The following is a 19,432-nucleotide window of genomic DNA, read 5'->3' on the forward strand; positions in this document are numbered from 1 at the left end:
GGCAGATTAATCTTAATGTGCTGTCCCCCGGGGGTCCTGTTGAAAAAATTCAACTGCTTTCCTGCAAACTCCTTCAGAACTCCAGCAAGAGTGACCTGTTCTGCCTTAGCAGCTGGGGCAGGGGCAGGAAGAGAGCGATGGGGAAGAAAGCCTGGGTCCTTCTCACCACCAGCATGCAGACTTCAACCACTGATGCCGATGGACCTCAGCAGAAGAATAGGAGGCATCTCATAGAAGGACTTCTGTGGGTGGTTTTGTTTTAGTATATGGAATTAAACAAATAATGAGAGAATACTAAATGCCACACTGAAATAGTGTAGCATCTATTGGATGCATAGTATTGGATGCACAATTAGAAAAAAATCCTCAGAGATATTGAAGAGTTGGGGATAGCTGAGCTGGATCTACAAACACCCTGACTTGGTAGTAGCTTCCTCTTCTGCTCATGTTTCAGAAGGGATATTTTCTGGCTGCATTGGGCTGTTAGCAGCGTTTGCTTTGGCCCAAACATCCCAGGGGGTGGGAATTCTGTGTGCCAGAAAAACCAGAATTGTCCACAGGAAGGCAGTCAGGTGAGAGTTAAACTCCTCCTCCTTAGATAGCAGGACCTGCTCTTCCAAATGGCAGCAGGGCTCTAGAGTGGTTCCTGCTGAACGGGGCTGCCCTGCAACCAGCTTGGCTGCCTCAAGGCAAGCCAAGACGCCATTAGCGCCGGTAACAGCTGCCCTTTTCCTGAGTTTGCTGCATTGCTTGCTCTTGCAAGAGTTTCCTCCTCTCTTCTGACTCTCCTGCTCCGTGTTAAGTGGGAGGCAAATCAAACCACGTGGCTCATCTATGAGCTAGGGACTCAGCATTATCTCTTCTGTCTTCCTCCCTGCCCAAGTATAGAGGGGTGGTGCTTCTGATAGGCCGCAACCCTACATGCCTCATCTGCTGTGCTAGATATAATCAGCATCCTGTGTCCAGGCCCATAAAGTCACTGGGCTTGGAAGGCAACAGGGCAGATTGCCTGCGAAGCAAAGTGCTTGGCCTCTAGGTGTTGCAGTTGACATCTTAGTGCTGGGCGCGACCTCTCCCAAACCGTGGTGGGAGGTGGCCCTGCTGGAACCCTATAATGGAACAAGTGAAAACTGGCAAGAGGGAAAGAACATGAGCAAAGGAGCCTTCTGACTTCCCGTTACTAAATGGGACAGGGAGCAGGGGAAGAGAATTCATTCAGTATCTTGGTCAAGGCAGGGCTAGGTGAGGCAAGGTGAGGCAACTGCCTCAGGCAGCAGGATTCACAGGGGCAGCAGATTCAGCCTACAAGGAATACATTGGCCACTGCTGCTACTGTTTCTGAGGTGGCAGCCAGGGCTGTGGCACATCCTTCTTGGCAGCCCGCAACCCCCCCCCCCAGCCCTGGGGGTGAGTGGAGACCAGCAGTGTGTCTGATTTGCCCAGAGGCTGCTGTGCAATGTCTCCTCCAAGGCCGTCTCTAGCTGAATAGGAGGCTCTGGTCTCCTTCCACCCCGGGGAGGAAATTGCCGGGGCTGCCCTGGGAAGTCTCCAGGGCCCTGCAGTTGCCTGTCATGATTCTCAGTGGGCCTTTTTTCTCCCCATGGCTGCCTTTGATTCCTACTTTGACCAATGGGTAATGTTGATTTGACACCCCTGCTCCCCCATTTCCGATGTAGATCTTATTTCTTGCTTGTTTCTGATACAGATCTTCATTCACCCCTTTTTCTCTGGCAGGGAGAGGGCGCCATTTGGTGGTTCAACTCAGGTGTCCAAATATATTGGGCTGGCCCTGGGTAAAGGCTGATGGGAGAACAGGGAGGAAAGGAGGAAGACACACCTCTGGTCATTCCCCTGGGACTCTCGCTTCTTCTGCCCTTCCCATTCTGGCTTCTGATTTAAGGCAGCTGCAGGCAAGGACAGCGCTGGAGCTGAGGATGTCCAGAATCCTAGAATCGTAGAACAGTAGAAATGGGACCCCAAGAGTCATCTAGTCCAGCCCCCTTCAATGCAGGAATCGAGGACAGGTCACAAGTTAGAACTGAAGGTCATCTCAGGAGAGCTTGGGGCATGGATGGCTCTGGGTGAAACAACCCATAATTTCTGCAACGTGTGGCAGGCTGCAGCAGAGTAGCCTGCCAGCCCCAGGCCCTCGGCAGCTTGGTGTGAGGGGGAATAGCTACTAGCTACTAAGTGTCCCCTTCATGGATCACTGCCTTGTCGTGGCGAAGGGGCTTGAATTACTCAGGGAAGCTATGGACAGGTCAAGATGGACAGGTCATAGTGCAGAGTTTGGACCAAACGTGATCCACCTGGAGAAGGAACTGGCAAGCCGCTCCAGTACCCCTGCCAAGAAAACTCCATGGACAAAGACAACAGGCATATAAAAGATATGACGCTGGAAGATGAGCCCCTCAGGTCGGAAGGCGTCCAACATGCTACTGGGGAAGAGCGGAGGACAAGTACAAGTAGATCCAGAGCTGATGAAGCGGCTGGGCCAAACCCGAAAGGACGCTCAGTTGCGGATATGCCTGGAAGCGAAAGGAAAGTCCAATGCTGTAAAGAAAAGTATTGCATAGGAACCTGGAATGTAAGAACCATGAACCTTGGTAAGCTGGATGTGGTCAAAAATGAGATGGCAAGAATAAACATTGACATCCTAGGCATCAGTGAACTAAAATGGACAGGAATGGGCGAATTCAGTTCGGATGACTATCATATCTACTACTGTGGGCAGGAATCCCGTAAAAGAAATTGAGTGGCCCTCATAGTCAACAAAAGAGTGGCGAAAGCTGTACTGGGATGCAATTTCAAAAATGATAGAATGATCTCGATACGAATCCAAGGCAGACCTTTTAACATCACAGTAATCCAAGTTTATGCACCAACTACCAGTGCTGAAGAAACTGTAATTGACCAATTCTATGAAGACTTACAACACCTTATAGAAATGACACCAAAGAAGGATGTTCTTCTCATTATAGGGGATTGGAATGCTAAAGTAGGGAGTCAAGAGATAAAAGGAACAACTGGCAAGTTTGGCCTTGGAGATCAAAATGAAGCAGGGCAAAGGCTAATAGAGTTCTGTCAAGAGAACAAGCTGGTCATCACAAACACTCTTTTCCAACAACACAAGAGACGACTCTACACATGGACATCACCAGATGGGCAACATCGAAATCAGATTGATTATATTCTCTGCAGCCAAAGATGGAGAAGCTCTATACACTCAGCAAAAACAAGACCTGGAGCTGACTGTGGCTCAGATCATCAGCTTCTTATAGCAAAATTCCAGCTTAAACTGAAGAAAGTAGGAAAAACCACTGGGCCAGTAAGATACAATCTAAATCAAATTCCTTATGAATACACAGTTGAAGTGAAGAACAGGTTCAAGGATTTAGATTTGGTGGATAGAGTACCTGAAGAACTGTGGATGGAGGCTCGTAACATTATACAGGAGACAGCAACGAAAACCATCCCAATGAAAAAGAAATGCAAGAAAGCAAAGTGGCTGTCCAATGAGGCCTTACAAATAGCGGGGGAGAGAAGACAAGCAAAATGCGAGGGAGATCGTGAAAGATACAGGAAATTGAATGCAGATTTCCAAAGAATAGCAAGGAGAGACAAGAGGGCCTTTCTAAATGAGCAGTGCAAAGAAATAGAGGAAAATAACAGAATGGGGAAAACCAGAGATTTGTTCAAGAAAATTGGAGATATGAAAGGAACATTTCGCACAAAGATTACCACAATTAAGGACAAAAGTGGAAAGGACCTAACAGAAGCAGAAGACATCAAGAAGAGGTGGCAATAATACACAGAGGAATTATACCAGAATGATATGGAGGTCTCATACACCCCAGGTAATGTGGTTGCTGACCTTGAGCCAGACATCCTGGAGAGTGAAGTCAAATGGGCCTTAGAAAGCCTTGCTAACAACAAGGCCAGTGGAAGTGATGATATTCCAGCTGAACTATTTAAAATTTTAAAAGAGGATGCTGTTAAGGTGCTACACTCAATATGCCAGCAAGTTTGGAAAACTCAGCAGTGGCCAGAGGATTGGAGAAGATCAGTCTACATCCCAATCCCAAAGAAGGGCAGTGCCAAAGAATGCTCCAACTACCGCACAATTGCACTCATTTCGCACGCTAGCAAGGTTATGCTTAAAATTCTTCAAGGCAGGCTTAAGCAGTATGTGGACCGAGAACTCCCAGAAGTCCAAGCTGGATTTCGAAGGGGCAGAGGAACCAGAGACCAAATTGCAAACATGCGGTGGATTATGGAGAAAGCTAGAGAGTTCCAGAAAAACATCTACTTCTGCTTCATTGACTATGCAAAAGCATTTGACTGTGTCAACCATAGCAAACTATGGCAAGTTCTTAAAGAAATGGGAGTGCCGGATCACCTCATTTGTCTCCTGAGAAATCTCTATGTGGGACAAGAAGCTACAGTTAGAACTGGATATGGAACAACTGATTGGTTCAAAATTGGGAAAGGAGTACGACAAGGCTGTATATTGTCTCCCTGCTTATTTAACTTATATGCAGAATTCATCATGCGAAAGGCTGGACTGGATGAATCCCAAGCCGGAATTAAGATTGCCGGAAAAAAGATCAACAACCTCAGATATGCTGATGATACTACCTTGATGGCAGAAAGTGAGGAAGAATTAAAGAACCTTTTAATGAGGGTAAAAGAAGAGAGCGCAAAATATGGTCTGAAGCTCAACATCAAAAAAACTAAGATCATGGCCACTGGTCCCATCACCTCCTGGCAAATAGAAGGGGAAGAAATGGAGGCAGTGAGAGATTTCACTTTCTTGGGTTCCATGATCACTGCAGATGGTGACAGCAGTCACGAAATTAGAAGACGCCTGCTTCTTGGGAGAAAAGCAATGACAAACCTAGACAGCATCTTAAAAAGCAAAGACATCACCTTGCCGACAAAGGTCCGTATAGTTAAAGCTATGGTTTTCCCAGTAGTAATGTACGGAAGTGAGAGCTGGACCATAAAGAAGGCTGATCGCCGTAGAATTGATGCTTTTGAATTATGGTGCTGGAGGAGACTCTTGAGAGTCCCATGGACTGCAAGAAGATCAAACCTATCCATTCTCAAAGAAATCAGCCCTGAGTGCTCACTAGAAGGACAGATCCTGAAGTTGAGGCTCCAGTACTTTGGCCACCTCATGAGAAGAGAAGACTCCCTAGAAAAGACCCTGATGTTGGGAAAGATGGAGGGCACAAGGAGAAGGGGACGACAGAGGATGAGATGGTTGGACAGTGTTCTCGAAGCTACTAACATGAGTTTGGCCAAACTGCGAGAGGCAGTGAAGGATAGGCTTGCCTGGCGTGCTCTGGTCCATGGGGTCACGAAGAGTCGGACACGACTGAACGACTGAACAACAACAACACTAAGTGTCTCCCCTCTCCCGCCTTCAAATTAACTGTTCTTAGTCAACTCAAAATATCACAGAGGCATTTGGCTTCTACGCAGGTGCTGCTGATCTGCATAAACACTTTTCACTGCAGGAAAGCAAACGGGGAATGATTCCAGACTCCACTTCTAGAATAGATGGTTGTAAAATCCAACTCAGAAATCTCCATTCATCTTTTTGGACAGTGGCATGTTTTGTATTTTCAGTCTTCTGTATATTCTTCCACTTCTACAGCTTATGCTTTGGTAACACCTTCTCAACTCCCTTGCAGGTCACAAGCAGCAGGGTGAAATTTTAAGATGTCCAGGGAGAAGAAATTGGAGGCCCTGTGATCCTCCTGTGCTGTGATCCCCCCTTGAGGATTGCATACAATGTTGGGCAGATGATAAAACACAGTTCTGTCCACTTTTGTAGCTAGCCCTGTCTGTGGTTTATAAAAGGCTGGCAAGAGTGAGCAGGGCTGCAGCTGTTTTGCTGTAGCGATTTCCCTGTTTCTGAAAGGAATCTTCTACAGCACAATCCTGGCCATCTCTACATGAAAGCCTGTCCCCTTAAGTTCAGTGGGGCTTCCTGCCAGCTAACTGTGTATAGCAGACTTTGCCAACTGAATGGAATAAGTTCCATCAGCCCCAGTGAGCGCCACCCTCGCCTCAGGAGCTCCTCACATGGAGGTGGCTTGGATCTGTCCCTCTCAGTCCCACAGCTGGGTGGTTCTATCCAGGCGCAGAGCCCCTGCGGAATCTGTTTCCTGTGTTCTGCTCATGGCTCCTCTTAGCCACACATTGCATAGATGTGCAGTGGCAGAGCACATCCTGTGCATGGCAGAGGTCCCAGATTCAACCAGATTCAACCTTTGGAGAGCAACTGCCAATCAGCTTGGTGCCCTCCAGATGTTGAGAGTATAGCTCATCTGGTGGGTGATGTTAGGAGCAGAAGTCCAGAACACCAACCAGGTTGAAGAAGGCTGGTGTTTAGGATTGCAGTCCTAAGTCTATGTAGAGGCAGTGTAGTGCACTGGTTGGAATGTTGGGCTTGAAGCTGCAAAATCTGGGTTCAAATCCCCAGGTCTGGCCCACCCATGAGGCAAGGTGAGGCTACTGCCTCAGGCAGCAGGATCCACCAGGGCAGCAGATCTCAATGCTGTTCTTCCCCCTGGTTCCTGATGTAGACCTTCCCTCATCCCTTCTTCCCTGACACCCTTTTGGGGTCTGCCTCAAAATCCCTACAAAAGCACTTCAAATCCCTACTCATTGGGTGACCATGGGCCAGTCGCCCTCTCTCAGGCTATAATCCAACTCCACAGGCTTGCTGTGAGAATAACATTGTGCACTGTCCTGAGCTCCTTGAAGAAGCAGCAGGATACAAATGTGAACCAGGTGACACAGTGACAGTGTAGTAATTTTAAAGTGGTTAAAAAAACTGATTTAAGGTCTAATGTTTTACAATTTTTTTATGTCCTGTAAGCCGCCCAGAGTGGCTGGGGTATAAATATCATCACCATCACCACCATCACCATCAAGGTATACTTAGAAAAACACAGAGGCCAGTATCCAACCCCCCTGCACCATTGCTTTTGTGCTCCCAAGAAAAGTAGAGTTTCTTGAGAAGTTTTGCCATTTGCACAGTGGATTGCTTCTGAAACATACAGTGAAACAGGTATGTGTCTCTGCTGTTCAAAAGGAGGGAGCATCTCCAAGGGCGGAATGAAGCCTTTGGGCATGCCGGAAGTAGCTCTTTCAGTCTTGCTTTTGTATCTTCGTCATATCTGCTAACAAAGGTTGAACAACATTGGGTGGAAAGACAAAAGAAAATCAACACAAACTAGGGATTTCATCAGGACAAGACGATTTGTGCTTATGTGTAAACTATGAGCAAACTTCAAAAACACAACAAATTGTCAGAACTCAGCAACTTAGGAAGAACTTAATCAAATGCTGCCCTGGGCTCCTTTTGGATTTAAATTGAATGATGATGATGATATAGTTCAATTGTACCGTTTATTAACTGCACACAGGAACATTGCACACTAACATTGTTGTAATACTGAGATGATAAACCACTTCTCTGGGCTCTACCACTTTTGGACAGCAGGTGGGAGCTTTCATGACTCTCCATCTCAAATTGCTCTCTTGTCCACAGGCTACATCCAGAAGATTAAATCTGGGGAAGACTTTGAATCCTTAGCTTCACAATTCAGTGACTGCAGCTCAGCCAAGGCAGGAGGAGACCTGGGTGCTTTTGGAAGGGGTGAGTAGAGCAAGGGTTTCACATGGTGCGTTGTGTGAACTGCCCTGAGATGCTATGATGAAGGGCGGCATATAAAACTAATCAGTCAACAAATGATAAATACCACTCCCCAAGCAGAGGGAGGTGTTAAAAGGAGGACTGCCAAACCTGACCCCCTCTCTGATGAGAGGTTTCTTTCTGCACACACCTTACAAGAAATGGAGTTACTTCAGACACCAAGCCAGTTGGATGCCTTGGAATACAGTGAATCATGAAGTCAGTGATGGTGCCTCGAATCACTCACGTTGTAGGCAAGCACTGGGTTATTGGCTCCCCCGTTTGAAGAGGCACGCACTGATTGAAAATAGCTCTGTGCTGAGCCTCAGCCGCCTTGGCTAATAACAGTGCAGACCTTGCTGGACAGATGGTGCATTAGGAAGCAGGTTCCCCAGCACAATTGATGTGGCCTCAATAGCACCGTAGAGAGAAAGGCCACCTTATTTTCCCCGCATGAAATGTGAGGGCCCCTCTCCATTCTCTTGTCCTCAGCCGCCTTGGATGAGGCAGTCTCAGTCCTGGGTGTCTTGAGAGTCCTGGCATGCTGACAGGGAGAGACTCTCCTCAGCACCAGCCACAACTCTTTTATATCCCCCAGGGCCACATGCCCATGGCAGGGTCTGCATACCGGTGTTATGCAGAGCTGATGATGAGCAGAGACAAAAGTGTTCTGGATTAACTCATAAAGATTGCCCCCTTTCAACTGTCAACTTAGATTAGAATTCCCATTTCTATGCTGGCCTAAGGTAAAGGTAAAGGCACCCCTGACCATTAGGTCCAGTCACGGACGACTCTGGGGTTGCGTGCTCATCTCGCTCTATAGGCTGAGGGAGCCGGCGTTTGTCCACAGGCAGCTTCCGGGTCATGTGGCCAGCATGACTAAGCCGCTTCTGGAGAACCAGAGCAGCGCACGGAAACGCCATTTACCTTCCCGCCTCAGAGTGGTTAGCTCAGCATGCCTGCTGGAAGCCAAGGGCTCATCACCTTGGACCTGGCAAGGCTGTTTACATCCTCCTCTTGCCTGTGCTTGACTTGCTGTGACTATAACAAAGAGAAATGTGAAGAGAGGGCACTGTTGTGCTGTGCGCGCATGCTGCTCCAAGTCTCTTATCTGGACTGTGTTGTGGTCATGCTGTGTTGCTGTTTGGAGCAGTTTCAGAAGAGAAGGATCCTGGTTAAGTGAACTGGGGTCTCTGGCCTCAAACAAGCTGCTCACAGAAGTTCTTTTGCTATTATTGTGGTGTTCCAGGGCATTGTAGGCTGAGCACTGCATCTTCTGCCCTCTTGCTCCCCAAAGGATCACAGGGAATTGAGCGGTCTTTCCCGTCTGTTACAACTTAAGGCCTTTCTCTACTTTGTTCCATATGATTAAGCTTTCTGTCTACAGCATCACACCAGCTTCTTTCCTTCAGCAGGCTTCCGCTGTGTGTTTTGTATTAAAGGATACCTGCTCTTTAATGATTTTGCCATGTGGAAGTTGTTCCTCCTCTGTATCGCACCCCCTGCTGTGTTATACATTTCATTGATCATCTGTCCTAGCCTTTGACCCAGCATCATAGAGCTGGAAGGGATACTATGGGCTGTCTAACTTCGCCCCTAGGCATGTGGCTTATGGCTGCTGGGTCCTGCATTTCTGAGGTGTCATCCTGAAACTGAAGAAATGGGCTGCTTCTGCTATTTCCCCAAATTCTTCAATTTGCCAAAAGAAGCTTGGGGGAAACAAAGTACAGTAGTGCCCAGAGGTGACTGGGCAGTGTCTGTTGCTCAGAGGTAGATCTTCAATGCCTTGCACAGCTCTCCTGTCTTTCACGTTTAATATTACTTACTTTCAGACCTGAGTATGCCATGGGTTTTATCCCATGGTGCTGACAAAAGGCGCTTTAATTCACTGGAGCAGGGAGACTGGCTGTTGTTGTTTTTATTCCCCTGACCTCACCCCACCCTCTGGAGCCCTCCTAAGAGCCGCACAGGTCTCTTAACCAGACCTGGGGAGGCTGCAGGGGGAATTGGCACAAGCAGCCTTCCTTCCCCACTCTGTTGATGGAAGCCTCTGTGGGATCAGTGTGCCTTCAGTCCGCGGATGCAGCTCCCCTTACGCTTCACACTAAAAGGGACTGTAGCTCAGGGAAAGGGTACGCTGTTTCCATGGGGATGTCCCTCCCCCGCAACCTGCAGCATCTTCCAAGAGAAAGGATCACAGGGAGCAGGCAATGGGACATACAGGGCTAGGTAGACCAAGAGTTGCCCCTTCAGCACCTGCATCTTCATGTATGCACCAGGAGCAAGGGAAGCAGGTGCACAGACTTTTGCTTATTGTAAATGGTACGTTCTGCTTCTGCTCATGATGGGGAAGAACAGAGACCAATCCTGAGTGCTGAAGCCCTCCAGTTTGCCGGTTCTGTTGCAGCCCAAGCTTCTGAAGTCATGCTTGCAGGCTTAAAGGCCTGAAATTGGCTTTAAAAAATGGGTGTTGTGACTGGTGCCATTTTCTGTTCTTGCATGGCACAGTTTCTGGATATTGGGTGGGGAAGGACATTGGATTACCCTGGACAAGTGAGAGGGATTTAGGATTAAAGAGCAACACCGGGGACTATTGAAAGTGACATAGACAGTGGACCTCATCTATCTATGGTGCTTTAGAGTTCATATCTTGAAACTGTCCTGCACCAAAGCTGCTTTTTAAACTTGAAAGATAAGGCTCTGAGAGTCTCAGTGAGCAAGACCATAGGGTCGCTTCTCCTCAAGGGGCAACTGAACCACCAACACAATAAAATAAATTGTATGAAATTTGTTTTGTGTGTCTGTGCATTATTCTGGGGAGTGAGTCCCCAGATTTCAGCAGATTCTCCAATGGGTCCAGGACCCCCAAAATGGTTATGAACCACTGATTGCAGAACAGTGAGTCAGTAGACCTTGGCACTCTCCCAGTGAGAGCTTTTCAGGAGCACAGCAGGGCTTAAGAGCGTCTCCATAGCAAGTGACCAAGTGACCTGGATAGCAGAGCGGGAGGGTGGGTTTCTGTCAGGAGCCTGATCGGAGACGGGTGGCAAGTTATGAGGTCCCTCTGGCCCTGTGTGTTGCCAATGCCATTTGTGGAAGCTCTTCAAAGCCAAGAGGCTGTTTCAGACTCTCTCAGCCCCATTTTGGGAACTGTAACTTTGATGAAGTGGGGGAAGCATTCTCTGGCTTTTGACAAAGTTGCAAGAAAAATACGCAGCTCCAAGACTTCGGTGGCCATGGAAAGGTGTCCATCTTTGAATAGTGCCAATTTACAGGACAGTGGGGCTTCACCTGGCTTCACCCCGGATAAATTTATATAGCCTTGTGGGCATCTCCCAATGCCATAATCACTAATAGGGTTGAAAAATGCCTTGGAAAATCTGGATGTATGGCAGCCCACATCGCTAAAAAACAGCATTTTGTGATTTTTGTCTAAAAAGCTCAACAACTTCTTTTCTGCCTTGCCTCTCTAGCATTGTTTAGCTGCTAGCCAAGGCACTGCTAACTTTATCTAGCCAAAATTTCTTGTCAGGAATCCGAAGTCTTGATGTGCATGGAGACACTGTTTTAATTGCTCTTCATCTTCATTTCCATGCAGGGCACTCTTTTGACGACAAATGGCAAGAATTTCTTCCTCAGTCAAATATTTCCTGGTGTTTTTTTTAAAGAAAAAGAAAAAAGGATGGTTGCTAATATTGGCACATTATGGATTGGGAAGTAATGAAGCAGCAATTAATCTTGGGCTTCTGGTGACGGGTTGTTTGGTCTCATTTAGGAACTGTCAGCTCAGGCATGATCCTGGGTGACTTACAGAGGGAGATGCTTTTAGATATGCAGCAAAGCTGCTGGAGTCCCTTTTGTCCACTGGGTGGCAATAATGGCACAAGCAGCTGGTTTGTTCTTCCGAGGCAACACTGTCAGTCTCCTTCTCCTTATTCGTCGTTTTGGGGGGCTGCAAACCATAATTTATGAGAGCTATGAATCCTGGTTACGTTTAGAGATGGAACAGCTCAAGCATTCCAATTTATCTTCTTCAAAAAATATTCCAAGTAATTGACGTTTCCTCTTTTGGCTTTATTGAAGCCCAGGCTGGGAGACTAAACCTGTTTTTTCCTCATTCTGAAATGAAGATTTCTTGGCTTGAGAGTGAAATTGGCTTTTAAAAAGATCAAGTTGGGGAAGGGTTGGAATGGGGCAGAGGAATGTGTGAGGCAAAAGGAATCTCTCTCTCTCTCTCTCTCTCTCTCTCACACACACACACACACACCAAACTTGTTTGTACGTGGGCACGCAGCACCCTGGAAGCATTATAAGGAACACCTCCCTGCCAGCCAACCATGCTCCCCCATGCCTTTGCACTTGGGCTCCACCCTCCCCACCTGTTAGAGGAGCATCACTTATTCCTGACAATTCTGTTGCATCCTCTGGCTATGCTACTTCATTTCCAACCTCAGATCTCGGTTCCACCAGCAGTCTGAGACCCCAGTGCTCCATCGTTTGAGGAAAGCCTGGCACCATAGCTTTTCCATAAGCCTTTTGCTGGTAAAACATCATCTAACTGCATCTGCCCAACTCGTGATATCCTAGACCCCATCTTTCCCCCACCCACCCTGGCAAATGTTGGATTTTTATTGTGTGAAATTTCATCTATGCTCTGGGGGTCCTCTTTCTGTTGTGTTGTTGAGGGCTTCCTGGGTGTGGGCTCCTCTTATGTATGCAGTGTTGTGGCAGCAACAGTGCACTGCTCTGGAGAGATTCCACTTAAAAGCTGCCCCAGCATTATCCCAAACAGGCAAAGACCCAGGATGTGCTTGAATGAGAATTTTTCACAGCACCGCCTTGTTTCCCAGGAATAACCCTATCTACTGAGCCACAACTGCTACATCTGTCAGAGGACCCTGGGATCCTGTATTTCTCAAGTTGCTGGGAACCCTCTTAGAAATCCATTGCACCCTGGCAGATCTACCATTTTGAGGGGGTATTTTTTTTGAAACAGTCTGTTCTGTTGGCGTCCTGCTAATATAGTTAGGGATTCTTTTCACTCTTTCCCCCGCCAGTTGGTTTAAGGAGAATTTGCTGGAGCAGCCTTTGCCAGCCTGGTGTCCTCCAGATGTTTTGGATAAAACTCCTGTCAACTCTGGGCATCACAGCTCTGGGGCTGATGGCAGTTGTATCCCAGAACATCTGGAAGGCACCAGGTTGGGAGCGGCTGCTATCATTTTGCTTTGAAAAACCCCACTTCATACATTTGCATATAAAAATAGTTTTGAAGAGGAGGCATACTTAGCAAATCTATGTTATGGCAGGTGTCAAGATGGTGACTACAGTTGGCAGTAGTTATAAATCACAACCACTAGCTTCCATGAGACGTAACTTACCACCAAGCTCATTCCTGAAACTTATCTGGTTGGTATTTATATATCTTATTTTGCATCGTTATCTGACTATTTGAGTCATAGTTCGTTCCTCAATGAATAATTGTGAATCTTCTAGCCAGGCAGCAGGGACACTTATTTTCATACCAAAAAGTTGATCTAACCAAGGAAAGTAGGTGTTCTGGAAAGTTGCTGACGCTATTCAAGTACTAGCTTATCTTGCTTGGTTCATGTGTACAGAAACATCCAATTATTTAGTGTAAACTAGAATGGGCTTTTTGTGTTGCAGCATCTAATTAGCATCCATATTTACTCAGGAAGTATGTGTATTACCAAATGAGAAATATACTTACAATTAATGATAAATTCAATTACAAAATGAGAAACAATTTAAATAATTGGTTTAAATTGTGCTCCCTCCCATTCTCCCTCTCTTGTGGGTGGTGGTAATTAAAATCAATCCATTTTGGACCCATTCACCATGAACTGGTACAATATCTTTTTTAATCCTTCTGAAATAGTGGCCATTGGCCACATCTTGTGGCTGTGAATTCTATTGGTGCTTTTTTGTGTGAAGAAGTAGTAATAGAAATTTGCAGTCCTAAGAGGCAGATAAGGATTTCTCTACCCATTCCACTACTTACATTTTAAAATAAATAAATAAATTTATTTTCAATGCAAAATTACAACATAAATTATACATATAAAATCAAAAAGAAAAAAGAAAAAAAACAAAGACAAACCAATACATACAGGTGAAACTCGAAAAATTAGAATATCGTGGAAAAGTTCATTTCTTTCAGTAATTCAACTTAAAAGGTGAAACTAATATATGAGATAGACTCATGACATGCAAAACGAGATATGTCAAGCCTTTATTTGTTATAATTGTGATGTTTATGGCATACAGCTGATGAGAACCCCAAATTCACAATTTCAACTTTGGGGGTTTTCATCAGCTGCATGCCATAATCATCACAATTATTACAAGCAAAGGCTTGACATATCACGCTCTGCATGTCATGAGTCTATCTCATATATTAAACTCCAGTAGCTAATCAAAACAATTGCTTACATAAATGGACTTTTCCCACGATATTCTAATTTTTCGAGTTTCACCTGTACATAGACTTTGACTTCCTTCCACTGTTTTGGGACTTGAAATTTTCAATCTTCTTAACTGTTGTGTTATATTTGTATTGCTTCTAGCTTTATACCTATTACAACCATTTCTTCATTTCTTTGACCCTGCAGAACTTCACTCATTACATACAGATATTTTTACTCCAGAACAGTGTTTTTTTCATGTACTCTTTAATGCAGTCCCAGAAATAATAGAATACTTAAATAGAAAGGACATACCAAAAATTATGAAGGTTAAGATTCAGGATTTAAACCTCCCGATGTCCATGATGGAATTACATCAATCTATAACTAAGATGAAACACGGAAAATCCCCAGGTCCGGATGGCCTTACTGCAACATATTATAAAAAATTAGAGGAACCCTTAGTGTTACCCATGGAAGCACTTATAAACAGAATATTAGAAGATGGGAAAATACCCAATACTTGGAAGCAGGCTCACATAGTGGTAATTCCTAAACAAGGACGAAATAGTGAGATCATAAATATTTATAGACCAGGTGGCACTGTGGGTTAAACCACAGAGACTAGGGCTTGCTGATCAGAAGGTCGGCGGTTCGAATCCCCACAACGGGGTGAGCTCCCATTGTTTGGTCCCTGCTCCTGCCCACCTAGCAGTTAGAAAGCACGTCAAGTGCAAGTAGATAAACAGGTACTGCTCTGGCAGAAAGGTAAACAGCGTTTCCATGCGCTGCTCTGGTTTGCCAGCTGTACACCGGCTCCCTCAGCCAATAAACTGAGATGAGCGCCACAACCCCAGAATCGTCTGCGACTGGACCTAACAGTCAGGGGTACCTTTACCTTTACCTTTATCATTACTTAATGATTATAAAATCTATGCAGAAATTTTGGCCACAACATTAAAGACAGTTTTGAAGGATTGTATGAATAAAGAGCAGGCAGAAGAAGATCATTTCCCCCCTCAAGAAGATCATTTCCCCCCGGAATCCACCGGACGGCTGCCATGGCTACGTCCAGGGCATCCAGTTTCCAAGGGCACTTGAGCAGAGGGGCATTCTGACTCAAATGCTCCATCTGTACAGCAGAGTGGCACCCCCTTCCAGGCTGCTGTTGCAACCTAGCGGTTTGAGTCAACCCTGTGCAAGGAGCTGTACAGGGTTAAGAGTCCTTTGTCTAGAGGGCTTGTTGCACAACGCAGGGGTGTGTGTGTGAGAGAGAGGGGGGAGGGGAGGTGGAGGGAGGCCTGGCCTGGCCTATACAAGAGGTACATCTGGCACCTTAATTGTCCAGTTTTTGTCATATGTTGACGACTCACCTCTTTACCCTTGCCTTCGATGCTTGAAATAAGTATTTTTGAGACCCACCCTGTTCTTGTGATTGCAATTTGTTTCCAACTGTTAGTAATGTTTTATATGGTTGCGACTCTACTGGGACGTTATGGTGAAAGACTGGTAATAAATCAAATGGTTGATTTTTATATATAAACGTTGCTGAATGAGGTGGTAGGATAAACTGTGGAAGGGGAGGGGTAAATCAATTTTTAAGATACTCTCCTATTGAAACAAAAACAAAACCACACCTCTGCAGCTAGATGAGATTAGAAGCTTCTTATCTGATGTACTAGTTTTCTACTTGTAGGAAGCCTTGTTCATTGGCAAGTTTTTATGAAGGGAAAGTATTCAAACGTAGACTCCTCCACCTGCCATCCCATTTGGTGCGCTCCATTCTGCCACATTATCTCCTCCTCATTTTGCTCTCTTTGTGGACCATCCTGACTGAGTAACAAGGAGAGATTGGGTAGCAAAGGAGGTGCAAATAAAGGAGGACAGGAGCAACTCCGGATTCTGTAGTTTTAAATGACTTGGAGTGCTTGATTTAGAAGGTGTTTGCTCACGTCTCTCAGATATTTGAGTCTTGGCTGAGGATGCACATAGCACTATACCCCCCCCCCCTTTTTGCCTTGAGCTCATTTAAGGCTGGCCTGTTCAGTGTGTGTGCATTTATGGATCACCCACTATGTCAATTTGGTGCAACTCAAACGTTGGGCCGTTTTTGCAGAGTGGAGTGTGTGTGTGTTTGCCTAGTATCAGAGACATGGGAAGCTGGAGACAGGTTGTACAATGACAATAAATATATTATTATTGCCAAGAGAGAGAACATGAATATGTATCCAGTAATGAAGAATTAATTATTTTATGTTAGCCCTGATGAAGATCTTTTAGATTGTCCTCAAACTTTCAGGCTTGTTCATAAGGTCAGATCACAGGTCTGCACGTGAATCCACACTCTCATCCAAATCCTAGACTAGCGACCTGTTGTTCAATGGCCACCCAAATACCTGTGCTCATGTAATTGCTTGCCTGCTTTATTTTCTTACCTTGCTCTGGTCTCTTGAGGAGCCAACAGTGACAAAATTTGCTAGCCCTTAATATGTGTTCTTGCGGCTTGTTTCAAGGTAACACTTGATCTGATGTCTTTTGTCCTCTTTCAGTGTTTAATTGAAATCTCTTTTCCATCTGACAGGTCAAATGCAGAAACCTTTTGAAGATGCCTCGTTTGCGCTGAGGCCTGGCGAGATGAGCGGACCAGTATTCACAGATTCAGGGATCCATATCATCCTACGTACAGAGTGAAAGTGCCTTGGCGCGACACACTTGGAAAGGAAAGGGTGGCGGGGGAAAGGAACAAGAGAACCTTTATTCCAACCCCTCTGTGTGCTCTCTATCCCCGAACAAACTCCATATCTAGCTTTTCAATTTTTTTATATATATATGGAAAAACACACCCCTTGTTTTCATATCTCAATGCCTCCTTTGGCACCTCAACGCAATGTCTTTCCCCACCTGTAGAGATGCATGGTTAGCCGAGGCAGAAAATGCATTTGAAACTAAGGGACAGCAGCATCTTTCATAGGCACAAGTGAGGAGGATGTTTTAAAGGAAATAAATAAACAAACCCACAGCCACTTGAGTCTGATATTGACGATTTCTCCAGTTCAGGAGACACGCCTGTGCTGCAGGGTCATACTTCAATGCTTTCTCTCCACATCCAACTTGTAATAGAGTTATTTATTACAGGGCTCCACTGATGGTGGCAAAACTTAGCTCTTGGTGTTTTAGATAGAAAGAAAATATATTCCACTAGTGTCCTTGTTTAGGTTAAAACGTAATGCCTCCTCCCCCTACCCTCTTCTCTCGCTTGGAATTCAGGGCATTGAGTTTTCCAGTTGACCAATCATTGCTGAATTGCTCTTGGAGCCGTAATGAAAGCCATTATTCTGCAGTATGGCCTGGCAGATTCCCTTTGAATTGTGAATTCAAATAATATATATGGTGCCCTAACTGAGCTAGGGTAATCCGTGCATGGAGCCCCTGGGCTTCCCCATTCACTTCCATAGAGAGGAAATTTCCCATGTGTGCAAAGGGATGTGCAGGTGGCATTGCCCCCTCCATGGAAGTGCATGGAAGAGAACTGCTTGTGTGGGAATTCGGTGCGGGTGTCTGAGCATGCCCAGGGCTCTGGATCCAGAGGCCCAACATTTAACCTGCCATGTGTTTCATGTTGACTTAAAACTTGAAGATGCCTTTTAAGGACAAGCAAAGACTTTAGCCATTGATGCCCTTCCCATTCAGCTCTCCCCCCTCCCCAAATTTATACCTGTGTAAAATTATATTACAATTAATTGTATGTTAACCATTCCTGTGTGCAGTTCTTGCTGTTGAAATGCCTCCCCAAAGGAAGACCGTTGGACATAGACTTCCAGGTTTTTTTCCCTTTTGCTTTTTTTCAAAGAGGCAGGTCATGATCCATTTGTGGTTTAAGAATACTGTAAAGTCACCCTTTCAGTTATGCTACGTTGCTTTCTGTTAACTAAGATCAGTAAGATTCCTACCAAGTTCCTCGCTTTTGGTCTGATGCAAGCAAGCTTTGTGTGTGTACATAGATGTATAGAGAGAGTGTGTTTGAGTTCTCTTATGCAAGAAGAATTAAAAAACCCCTCACCTGTTAAACATCATAGGTTTGAGCTGGTCCCTTTCTTTCTTGACATCTCCTTGTGTGTATCTCGTTTTGTTGTTTCTCTTGCAAGGTTTGATCATAAACTGGAATTCTTCATAAACAAACAAACAAAGTTTTTAGTGCAGGTGCCCGCAGCTTGTGAACCACCAATCCCAAATGCTGTTTGCCTAGCCATTCATGGTGACTCCTTTATTACTTGTCAATCTTGTGTGCATGGTGTAGGTTGGATTTGCAGTGCTGAGCAGCCTGGGGGGCGGAGAAGGCTGGGGGGCAACTGCATGTATTTGCTGTGCGGTGTTTGGTTTTGGTCACACGCTGGATGGGCAGGCTTGCACTAAAAACTTGATTTGAAGTGTTTAGTGAAGTTGGAAGAGTCCATGGAAAAGATCAGATGTTTGTTCCAGGTGTCAAGTAGCCAGTTCACCCAACGCTGCGTGTTGGTAGAGCTGGAGAGGGCTGCTGAGCGGGAGACAGGATGAGTGGCAAGGGAAAGCTCATGTTTTCCAAGGTGGCCAAATGCCTTGGACTATTATTATTATTATTATTATTATTATTATTATTAATATACTGCCCTATACCCAGAGGTCTCAGGGCGGTTCACAGAACAAAAAATAATTTGAGTTACAGGTAGGTAGCCGTGTTGGTCTGCCATAGTCAAAACAAAACAAAAAATAATTTAAAAAATTCCTTCCAGTAGCACCTTAGAGACCAACTAAGGTCTCATACCAAGAAAGCTCATACCAAGAACAAACTTAGTTGGTCTCTAAGGTGCTACTGGAAGGAATTTTTTATTATTATTTTTTATTTTGTTTTAAAAATAATTTGGTTTGTGTGTGAGAGAGATACATTCCAATTCCAATTTGGCAAGTTGGGATCTAAATTTTAATCTTGAAATAATGACCTGAAATAAGGCAGCTTCTTCGTATGTTCCCTGATAAGTGACGATGTTGCAAGTGCTACTCTCAGTCTTTGCAATTGTTTGCTTGGTTTCTTCTAATCCAGTGTTTTCCGGCTGCTTGACTTCAGCCCTTCATGGATTTCCCCTGCACTTGTATGCGTGCGACATGCAAAGTAGAGTTGCCAACTGATTGGGATAAAACTGGCCTGGCCTGCTTTTGAGCCTGTAACATGTAACAACATCTTGACCTGCAGAAATATACAGGTGAGGCTATTCAAAGCATGGAAATGAGCTATGTGCCATCCTGCTAATATCAGCCCATCAAG

At 45.3% G+C, this 19,432-nt stretch overlaps 1 protein-coding gene across 2 annotated transcripts in view; it reads left to right on the forward strand.

The window, feature by feature from the left end:
- The window catches only part of PIN1 (peptidylprolyl cis/trans isomerase, NIMA-interacting 1), a 40,592-nt gene extending 22,386 nt beyond the window's left edge, over positions 1-18,206 (forward strand). For both annotated transcript variants that reach the window (XM_033136595.1, XM_033136603.1), the window contains exons 3-4: positions 7,568-7,675; positions 16,715-18,206. In XM_033136595.1, the coding sequence (XP_032992486.1) occupies positions 7,568-7,675; positions 16,715-16,824 (218 nt within the window). In that variant the 3' untranslated portion in view covers positions 16,825-18,206. The remainder of the gene's footprint in view (positions 1-7,567; positions 7,676-16,714) is intronic.
- Positions 18,207-19,432: the final 1,226 nt, after the last annotated feature.

This window comes from Lacerta agilis, chromosome 2 (assembly GCF_009819535.1).
Source record: "Lacerta agilis isolate rLacAgi1 chromosome 2, rLacAgi1.pri, whole genome shotgun sequence".
Taxonomy (NCBI): domain Eukaryota; kingdom Metazoa; phylum Chordata; class Lepidosauria; order Squamata; family Lacertidae; genus Lacerta; species Lacerta agilis.